The sequence below is a fragment of the Aspergillus lucknowensis genome (genome assembly GCF_044049455.1).
Source record: "Aspergillus lucknowensis strain CBS 449.75 chromosome Unknown BJX67scaffold_1, whole genome shotgun sequence".
Taxonomy (NCBI): Eukaryota; Fungi; Ascomycota; class Eurotiomycetes; order Eurotiales; family Aspergillaceae; genus Aspergillus; species Aspergillus lucknowensis.
In genome coordinates this window covers 1,603,734-1,613,715 of record NW_027263545.1, presented here as the reverse complement: position 1 = coordinate 1,613,715, position 9,982 = coordinate 1,603,734, and the positions used below count along the sequence as shown (strand labels likewise).

Below are 9,982 nucleotides of genomic sequence, written 5' to 3'. Positions count from 1 at the left end.
TTTGACGCATGGGATAGGTGTGGAGGTGAGATACCCGTACCGATGGTTTCGCCTTGCTGTTTCACGGTATAATAAGCCTTGTGACCCCTCTGCTAGTGGCAGGATATATGTGCCCTTCTTGCTTTCCACCGCACTCTTCCTATCCTATGCTGTATCGCATCTGGGAACATGAGCCCCCGCTTTGGGCACCTGTCGAATACATCCCTGTCCGATTGTCGCACGAAGGCCAGCACCGAAGATTCTAGATGCGCCTTATGTTTGCTGTATGTAGTACAGAGGTGAAGACAAGGGCGTGAGCAGGGACATGGTATCTTGGTAGATCCGAAAGCAAACGGGATAAATACTTGAGGAAGTCGAGGAGACTTGGGGTTCAAGAAACGCCGGCCTGTCTTGCCCACTGCGTCCTCCATCGACCTAGCCATACTTCCCTAGCCCGACTCATTTATCATGCCTCTTTTCTGCTCTTCTAAAGTGATAAGGAGCAAGGACCTTCCATACTCCTGGTACTGGGAGGGCAAGCCTCTTCGCACCGGGTACAAGCGAGGAGAAGTCATTCGTCACGTGCGGACCGATATCTATAATCCCCAGCGAGGCAGTCGATTCAGCGCAGCAGAGTGTCATCCATATCCACGGCACAGCAATTGCGAATACCACCATCGCTGCCATCGCCTATACGACCCTGTTGAGCCGCGACAGCAACTTCACTTTCCTCGGGGTGGTCAGTTTCCTCAGGCATGCTGCTGTCCCTTCTCCCCCCAGGCCTCAGAATGCGGCCAAAAAGAGCCATATTATGATTTTCAATACTGCCGCTCAAGATACTAATGCGCTCTGTTGCTATTTGTATTCTGGTTCTGGGTTTGGTATCGTCCACAATATACAGTGCGGTGGAGAACAGGTCGACCAAGGCAACATTGCCGCTTTGTCCCCCATTGCTCCTTGGGCTGTTTCGCTTGCGCGATATATCCTTTTCATGCCTGGCCCCTGCAAATACATAGCGAATTGCAGCGTTGTTGGTATTCTCCGATCAATTGAACATGGTTAAAGAATCCTGTTGTGATTTCTAGCCAGGCGCCGGAGAGCCTCGGCTATTGATAACCACCAGCCCATCCCCGCACAGCGTCATTCTTGATGATGTGATCAGATTTCAATCCCAACCTCTGCTCAACACATTCATTTGCAATTGACTCTCTTCTTTCGGTCGGAGACCTGCAACTGAAAAAGCCATACATACACTCATTCGCCATGTCGAAAGCAGTCTTCCTCGGCAAGGCTGAAGGGAAGCCCGGCAAGGTCTACTATCCCCTTGCCGTTCAGACTCTGTCCCAACCTACCCCACAGGGCTCCGAGCTGCTGGTGAAATTGTCTGCAGCGGCCCTTAACCATCGCGACGTCTTTCTGCGACAACATCTCTATCCCGGTTTAACTTTTGACGTTCCGCTTGGTGCAGATGGAGTTGGAACTGTCGTGGGAGCAGGCCCTGACGTGAGGAATCCCGGACAATGGCAAGGGAAACGGGTTATCCTGAATCCTGGAGTGGGGTGGAAAGACTCGCTCGAAGGCCCTGAAGATCCCACAGGCTATAAGATTATGGGAGGGACCAAAGTCTATAGCAAAGGAACCTTGCAGGAGTATATCACAATCGAAGAGTCGGAAGTCGAAGAGGCCCCCGAGCATCTCTCCGATGCTGAAGCAGCCGCCGTCCCCCTTGCAGGCCTGACTGGCTGGAGAGCTCTAGTGGTTAAAGCCGGAGAGCAGAACTCAGGCAAAGGGGCTTCCGTTCTGATCACAGGAATTGGTGGAGGTGTTGCGCTGTTCGCCCTGCTCTTCGCTGTTGCTCGCGGTGCCGATGTCTATGTGACTAGCTCTAGCGAGGAGAAGATCAAGAAATCTATAGAACTGGGGGCCAAGGGCGGTGTAAATTATAAAGAGAACGGATGGGAGAAGAAGCTGCTAAGCCTGCTTCCGAAGGGCAAGAAGAACTTTGACGCCGTTATCGACGGAGCCGGTGGTGACTCTATTGAGAAGTCGGTTAGGCTGCTCAAGGTATGGACGGAATAGTGTCCCAATTCAATCTCTGATATCTGTACGAAGCTAATGCGTTGTAGGCCGGTGGTGTTCTTTCCATCTACGGAATGACGGTGTCTCCTGTTATGCCATTCTTGATGCAGGCCGTCCTAAAGAATATCGACGTTCGTGGCTCTACCATGGGGTCTCGCAAGGAGTTTAAGGATATGGTAGAGTTCATCAAGACACATAAGGTCCGCCCCGTGGTCTCCCGCGTTGTACAGGCCGAGCTGAGCGATGTCGCGGCCCTTGATGGACTGTTCCAGGACATGAAGGACAGCAAGCAGTTTGGGAAGCTGGTCATAGAGTTCGGGAAACCTTCGGGGAGTAAGCTCTAGATCCGGGGCTGGGCAGAGAACGCATTCATAACCTATCTTGTACAGCAGAACAAGTCAGCTTTGATGGTTGAGAATGAACTCGAGAACGAAAGGTATTGGTACGACTTGCTCTTTCCCACGGCGGATCACGCTGAGAGAGTTGGTCGTCCTTTCCTTGCCTGCGTAGGAAGCACGCCCTCAGTATCACCAACATTCTGCAGGGGCCTTCTTATCCGGACCATAGCTGGAAAGTCGTCCTCATTCTTTAGCAATCGCGGCTGTTATTACCTTATTTTATCGAACAGCGAGTCCACTCCTTGCTTCGTTGCCGCCTCCGAGTCCGCCATCATGAATAACGACATCGTTGAAAAGTTCGGGCCGGGGATGTCCTTCTATCGTTCGCAAATCACGCCGTCTTCGAAAAAGACAAAGCCTGAGGAAGCCTTGCTCAATGGCCCAATGTAGAATCGCAGTTGAACCAAGACGCTCTGCAAACCCAAGTGACGTTTGCGAACTAATGTGGTTGCTCCTAGAAGTACTGCGTGGCCTTGAGAGAATTGACTTCGAGCAATAAACTCCTTGAAAGCAAAGTGAAGCAACTGTGTTCCGAGAGCATACAACTGCACTTTGACGTAACCAGGCTCAAGAGCCATTTGCATGCCTCCTACGGCGATCTCTTAGCGACATGGCAGGCCGATATTCTCACTCGGTTGATTGAAGCGATATATGAAAGACATGGCTGGAAAATGCCCGGGGGCCTTCTCATCGGCGACCACGATGACTTGGACCGAGACACACTCTCGAGGATATACGTGTTGGCAGCAAAGAAGATCAAGATGGAAACGGTGACGAAGAAGGCGTTTGGCCTCTCAGCGCAGCACCACTCCGCCCTACAGAGGTACTATGAGGTAAGTTCCCCAGCAGGGCGCTCAGTCCTCCCCACAGTTCCCTTAATGCTATTAGATTGTCCATCTACGAAGTACGAACCCCTATCGAACAGAGTGCAACTTTGCACGATGGCTCTCGTCGAAAAAGTCGGTCCGTCCGGGCATGTACCACTTCTGGGGGAAACTCTTCCCAGTGTGCTATCACCGAACCGTCCAGGAGAGCTCACAGATTTGCTGAAGCAGCCAGCCGGTCGAAATCGAACGGCATGCGGGTTCTTTCGGGACAGAGCGCGGAGCATCTGCCTGAGTTGCTCATTTGAGACGAGGATGTGAGACATGGCAGGAACAGACGAATCGTTTTGAGAGGCACTCCTCCATCGGGAAAGGCTTGAGCGAAGGTGCCATCGCTGGCGTTTCCGAACAAGGAATTGGCTGTCACGGAATCCTTGTTTTCGTCGTTATTTCATCTTTGCCAGTGATGATCGTGTGGTGAAGCTGTCCCTCACTGGCCATGTTTCTCGTTTTTTTTTTGGTGGTTTGGGGTTCATCCTGCGCCCTCGCTTGGTTTGGCCCTATCATCAGAGAGAACAGGATGGGTCACTCGAGCAGCATTCTTAGATTTGTTTTGTCACAAAAAGGGGTCCGTCGTTCAGGGGACAGGATCTGTTGGGAGGTGTTGGGATCCAAGTTGTTGTGGAGGCCAGCCAGACACCACTCGATAGATTTTGGAGTTCCAGCGTCCCAAAAGCATCTCATAAGAATCTGAGGAGAGACTTGCCCATTGATATGTGTGCCTCCTCATCCTGAGCATATTCCAACTCATACTGTATTCCTCAATGGGTGCGGGTGGAAGCATCGCCAGCCCGGCTCGTTCTGCTTCCCACAAGGACTGTCTCCTGCCCTGGGGATACCACACTCAAGAGAACGACGTGAACATGAAATAATTGATCTTGGTGATGAAAAGGGGAGAGTAAAGAAGAAGAGCGTTCTTCTGGAGGCTGGTCCTCTTTCGCCGTGTGTACCGGAAGACGCACATGCAACAGGGGGACGGATATATAACCGAGTGAGCATTCACTCCAATTGAGTTACATTGAAATTCAAATTGTCCTCCTCTTGACGGTAGAAAAATAGTATTAACGAATGGCTAGGTAAACCGCCTCCATGTAGCACAGCTTTCCTACTTTCGACGGGTCCTACAAGTCCTTCCTTGCCCTGGCATCTGCGATCGCTTTTCTGCGTATTCTTCCTCAGGAACAGTCCAAGCGAACTCTCCACGCCGTTGACGACGAAAGCAGGCCGGAGTTCGACCAAAACCACCCCGAAACCCAAATTAGAAACGCAACCAACTTCCCGAGGTCCTTGAACGTCGAAACGCACAAGGCAAAAAGAAGTCAAAACTGCGTTAGAGTTGGTCCAAATGCTCGATGCAAGCTCAAGCTCTGGCTCTGGCTCTGGCTCTGGCCCTGAAGTGTGGTCGAAAGTCAATTCGTACTGTGATTCTCATGATAATCGCACCGAGAGGACTCTGATCCGATTCCAAATCATATCATTCTCTGCTGCGCGTTCTCTCCCCCGAGACCAGTGCAGTCGATCGAGGCTTCGGCGGAGTGGTTGGGCCACCGCCGATGCCGACGCCGACACCGAAGCCAAACGAAGCCAAACGAAGCTATTAATAACATCGAAAGCTCCGGATTCCGAGTTTCTCGAAGGAAGGAACAGACATTGTCCACCGAAGTATCAATTCCAATGAATGAAAATCGCGGATGGGTTCGGCTCTGCGCCTCGACCTGAATTGACGTTCATACCAATGCTTGTCTCGCCTTGCGGCTAGGGATCTGAACTCGTTGCTGAGCTCATCCTCCAATTCCAAATCCAATGGGTCGGGGTTCATTCATGGGCAACCTTCAACGAGGAACCAAAGTCCCGTGTTTCACTCTGCAAGTGAGACAGTTGGTTGTTTCGAGTTAGCGCGACTAAGGAAATGGATCTCATGCAAAGCATAGCCTGGGACGATCATCGAGTGTTGGTCCCCCTTTTGTTCGGGATTGCCGTCTTGTCTGTCCTTCATTCTTTCCCCTGGGCTGGGAAGGAGAAGGCGGTATTAACGAAGATCGTTGGGGGGTATTCTTGGGTGGTCTTTGCTCGGTAACGATGCGAAGAGCAACCGAGCAAACACGCTCAAGGATACACTACCATCCCTCGGCTTGCAGGCAAGCGATCATCCCATCTGCAGGGTCGGCCTTATCGCACGGCCTGTCCACCGTTGGCCGGCGCAGAAGGAAGGCTTTTGCTGGTTGTTCTTGACAGAGAAGACAGACAAGCGATCTTGTCCAAGCATGATTGCCAGGAACGTGCCAATCGACAAAGAAGAAACCTCTTTCTGGATTGACGTTGCGCTCCTTTGGTCGGGCCTCGGACGACGAAACGTGCCGATCGATCGTCAGAGGTTGCAGGAGGAATGGGGAAATTCCGGCACCATGCCGATGAGTAAGAAGCGCCCGCGTCACGCTCCAGCCTGACCGAGTTCAGAGTTGGAGGTTATCCATTGCGGCGTGCCTGACCTGGGGCCAGAGCTCACCTCCCTGCAGGACGCGAGGGACAATGAAAGAAGCCCTGCCCTGCCCTGGCTGGAGCTGAGGTGGGCGGTGCTTTGTTGTGGACGTCTGCAATGCAAGGTGCACTGCTCACCGTTGGGGCCGATGTTGATCAGGCCCGGCAGATTTCGAAAGCTTGCGAGGCTTGCGAAATGCAGACAAATAAGCCTCTTGTGCAGCGGGATTGGTGTGATGGTGGGAGGCTGAGTTGGAGATCGCCCTGCCCTGAGCCTTTGTCGAGTGCCAAGTGCTGCGATGCGCGAGGTTACATGGTCGTGGCTAACTGCCTGGATCTGGCATTGACGATCCTGAGGCAGTGGTGTGTAACCTTATGGTAACCTCCCTGGAGTTCGTTGCTCGGGTTCCAGCTTGTTGGATCTGTGAGACTTGGGGGAGGCAGCCCTCGGGAGCGTGATTCAGCTTGGTTGCTGATGACTTCGCCTTCTGCTCAAGGGGAGAAGGGTAAAAAAATTTTTGAGGAAGTCTTTGGGTCGACCGAGTGCCCCGCGTCTGGCTGTGGGTAAAGGCTCTTGGAAGGGATTCAATCTTCATTATTACTCTAAATCATTGCTATCAATCTTCTGCATTGCGCTCGAGCACCAGGATCTCCGTGATGGTGGAATCTGAAGCCACTCCAAGCTCACGTGTGTGGGACGGCCAGATCATGTCCCGGCTGCATCTTGTGTTCGTCTGTGGAGGACCCCATCATGCTCAGCAAGATTGGGTCCCAAATCCGAAGTTCTTCCGGTGGACAAAGAGTGGCGGTGCAGCTTGGGATTTCGATCAGAACCTTCGACGAATTGGAACCGAACTTCGAAGCGAAAACTGTGTTTCTTCTTGGAAGCATCGACCCTTCCATTCGTGGGGCGCGAAGGAGTGGTCAATTCAATAATGTTTATGAAAGCCACTTGCGTTTTTCTCATCATTGAAGAGCTTGTCACCATGGCTCGGCTCATCTCTGACTGTTGGCTGTATTGATCACCCGGACAAAACGCGCCGTTCCCTTCCCCTCATTTCCGGACGGGTCACCATTTTTGATTCCACTGATCCTCACGAAACCCAGATGTTTGTGAGCCCAAAAATCGATCTTCCTGACAACGAGGAATGATGCCATCGGCCTGCCAGCCGATTCGGGGCCAGCGGAGCCAAGTTCGCCATGCGGATCATCTCGGATCCACCGCATGACAGCTTGACCAGGATGGGAAAGAAAATTGGAGAAGATGAGATCAGAGAGCCAAACGGCTCGTATTTTCTTTGCCTGGTTCTTCAGTGAACCGGGATTTTGCTTCACTTGGAAATCTCGTCTCGGATCCATCTTTGGTCAAGCAGGGATGGTTGGCCCTGCTGAAGGTCTTCCTTGCCTTGGAGAGGGCTGCGAGGATGGGGTCATCCCATCCCTCGTGACGATTGACTGAGAACCTGTGGGCCACTGGGAATTTCCTTTTTGTTCCTTCCTGGGTTTTGTGTTTTTTTTTGAAAGTCTCAAGACTCTGAAAATTAGATTGTTGTTTGGTGTTCCACGGCGACGGGTGCCAATGTGGTCTCTACGGGGGCCGAGGACTGTCTTTCAGCTGGGTGTGGACCTGCTCGAACAACCTGAACTTGAATTGAACCTCAAATTGAAGGCAATCCACCTGCTCATCTTCATGGTCACACCGCAGCGTGACCCTGGTCGTGGTGCTACCATTCCTTCCTCAGTGCAACCTTCCCTCGTTTCCCATCGTACCATTTTCCGGGCGAATGAGCGCGCCCAAAAACGAGACGGAGGATTCGAAGGAGACCTGGATGCACCAGTGGGAGTGGTGTTGGTGGACGGACTCCACATCTGACTTGCTTCCCTCCAATAATATGGACTGGGCCTTGCGTCGCGTGGGAACTTTGCTATGTTTAGCAGCTTTGATCCCCTCGCCAAGCGGCCACCAGCTCGATCTGGTCTAGCGGAAAGCAACCATGGGAGGTTTTGTTTGGAGGTGGGCTGGTCCTCTGGGTGCTGCTGACATCGGGAATCTCGGGAAGATGAGGGAGACGAGAAATCCTCTCAGTCGCTGGTGAGGCTCTGTCTGGTCTCCTCGACTCAGAGACTTCGAATTGTCATTGTCTTGGTGGAGGTACTGCGACAGCGTGGACAAACAGCGATTCATGTTATGCAGGACCGCATGCTTTGGACAACAGTTCGATCAAATGACAATTCTGGCTTGGTCAAGGTGAAGTCCGTGCTCGTGTCTGCCTGTCGTCGCCAGATCAGACACTGTCTGCTTTTCAAACCCGTCTCACAAGCGATGCTGCTCTTCGGGGTTGGTTGCAGAGGGCCTTTTAGTGGGGAACTCTTCCTTGAGAAAAACCAATTCAGAAGCAGTTCATTGACAGCGGGGGAAGGAAATAATGAAGAAGATGGGCATGGTGAAAGGCTCCAAAATCAGAAGTTCGTCGGAAAGGAATCATGATGATTGTTTGGTGGCAGCCTACTGTGGACCGGACAGCCGACGTGGTTGCCTAAAAGGGAAAGGGGGTTGCCCGGCCCTAGAGGCCGGTTCTTGCCAGTGGGGGAGCATGGCAGAATTCTCCCATGATCAGGTCAATTTTTCACTGCCATGAATGGGTGTGCTTCGAGAAGACTTTCGAAAGAATCATTATTATGACTCAAACCACGAAGAGTATTGATGACTTGGAGCTCCGTCCTGTTTTCACCACCTTGTGGTCAAAGACAGTCTCGCGAGCCAAAAGAGGAGATTCTCCGCCCACGGGTCCGGGGGAGTTCCCCATGATATCATTGAAGAAGGAGAAAGAAAGGAAGGAATGGGGAGAAAGGGACGGCCAAAGTGGGGAGTGGAATGACTGAACGCCTTCTCCATCTCCCCTTCCGGACGAAACTTGCAAGTGACAGGGCAGAGGACCTCAAAAAGTTTGCGAAACTTTCCTCCAGCTCGTTTCAGGTAATAATACAAGGACCACGCCTTTACTTTTCAATCAGAAACACGCTCCGTCGACCTGGATTCAGGGTTGTGGAAAGCTGGGGTCCATTTCGATGCCCAAAGAAGTTTGACATGGCGACGTTCAGAATAAATAGACATCCTGCGGCCTCTCCTTCCGAGTGGTTGACTCGTCTTTCTCCAGAGGGTCCACTGCTGAGCGGCGTGGACCGCCTGAACGGTGCGAACTTGGGAGGGAAGCAGACAATTCCTCCTAGTCTCTTCGTGGCTTAGTTCCTGGATGGAGTCGCAGAGACAAGTGGAGGATTCGTCTAAGAATAAACCATGAATCTTTGATGGGGTCATGACCAGAGTCTCTCGCCGCGTCGAAGGCTGTCCTCCTCCCGTGACCTCACGAGTGAAGGAAAGGAAGAGTGCCTCAACCTCGGAACCCCTGGTGGTCGTTTCATGGAAACAGGCTCGAGGACCGACTCTGTCATGGGTTGGCAACTTGAATGGCGGTGCTGTGCGGAGACGTCCAGAGGGCTAGATAAATAAATAAATAAATAATAATTATTAAAAAGGCCTCTTAAGAGGAGCGCGAATTATATCGCAGAAACGAACCATCAAATACCCTTGTCTGATGCAGGTGTCGAGTCAACAACGCTTCGTGAAGAACCCCCGCCACACTCCTCCGTCCAGCGTGCTGCGACTTCCTCGCCAACTCCTCGTCGGCCTTAGTGCAGAAAAAAGCGAAGCATAATAATTATCTCCTCCTTGTCCTGCTGCCCTGGCTTTTCTTTTTCCTTTTCCTTTTTTATCCATCCCGCCTTCTTTGGGTACTCGCTCGCTTTGCTCACCTTAAATCCTTCGACTCCTCCATCCTCACCTGCTTCACTCTCCTCAGATTTCCTCCCCTCCTCCTCCCATAACTTCTACTGTTATGGCATCATAAGCACCCCCTTGAATATCCTCGTCGCTTTCTATTCATTCGCTAACATTCGCTCGCTATCACACTCGCTTGGTTTGGCATCGAAGTAATCTTACGTTCGCTACGTTGGTGTTGATCAAGAAGTAACACATCAGAGAAAAACAAAATCACTTGAAGAATATAACCACCTAAGGTCAATTTCAAATCTTACGAGGACCCCAAGACGACCTCGAAGAACCTTGAACTGGACACCCTAATTTCTAATCATTACGCATCTCGA

At 51.8% G+C, this 9,982-nt stretch overlaps 2 protein-coding genes across 2 annotated transcripts; both read left to right on the top strand.

Annotated features, from left to right (window-relative positions):
• Positions 1–1,242: 1,242 nt before the first annotated feature.
• BJX67DRAFT_376606 (putative alcohol dehydrogenase) lies at positions 1,243–2,402 on the top strand (the record flags this gene model as incomplete). Its single annotated transcript, XM_071031910.1, has 2 exons — positions 1,243–2,043; positions 2,106–2,402. 2 exons carry the CDS (start codon positions 1,243–1,245, stop codon positions 2,400–2,402), a joined length of 1,098 nt encoding a protein of 365 aa, XP_070891801.1.
• Positions 2,227–2,987, top strand: BJX67DRAFT_20555 (uncharacterized protein). Its single transcript, XM_071025509.1, has 2 exons — positions 2,227–2,258; positions 2,331–2,987. Exon 2 carries the CDS (start codon positions 2,466–2,468, stop codon positions 2,844–2,846), a length of 381 nt encoding a protein of 126 aa, XP_070891800.1. The 5' UTR covers positions 2,227–2,258; positions 2,331–2,465; the 3' UTR covers positions 2,847–2,987.
• Positions 2,988–9,982: the final 6,995 nt, after the last annotated feature.

Coding starts and splice junctions, on each gene's coding strand:
- BJX67DRAFT_20555 (XM_071025509.1), top strand. CDS start 2,466: ATGGTTGAGAATGAACTCGAGAACGAAAGGTATTGGTACGACTTGCTC.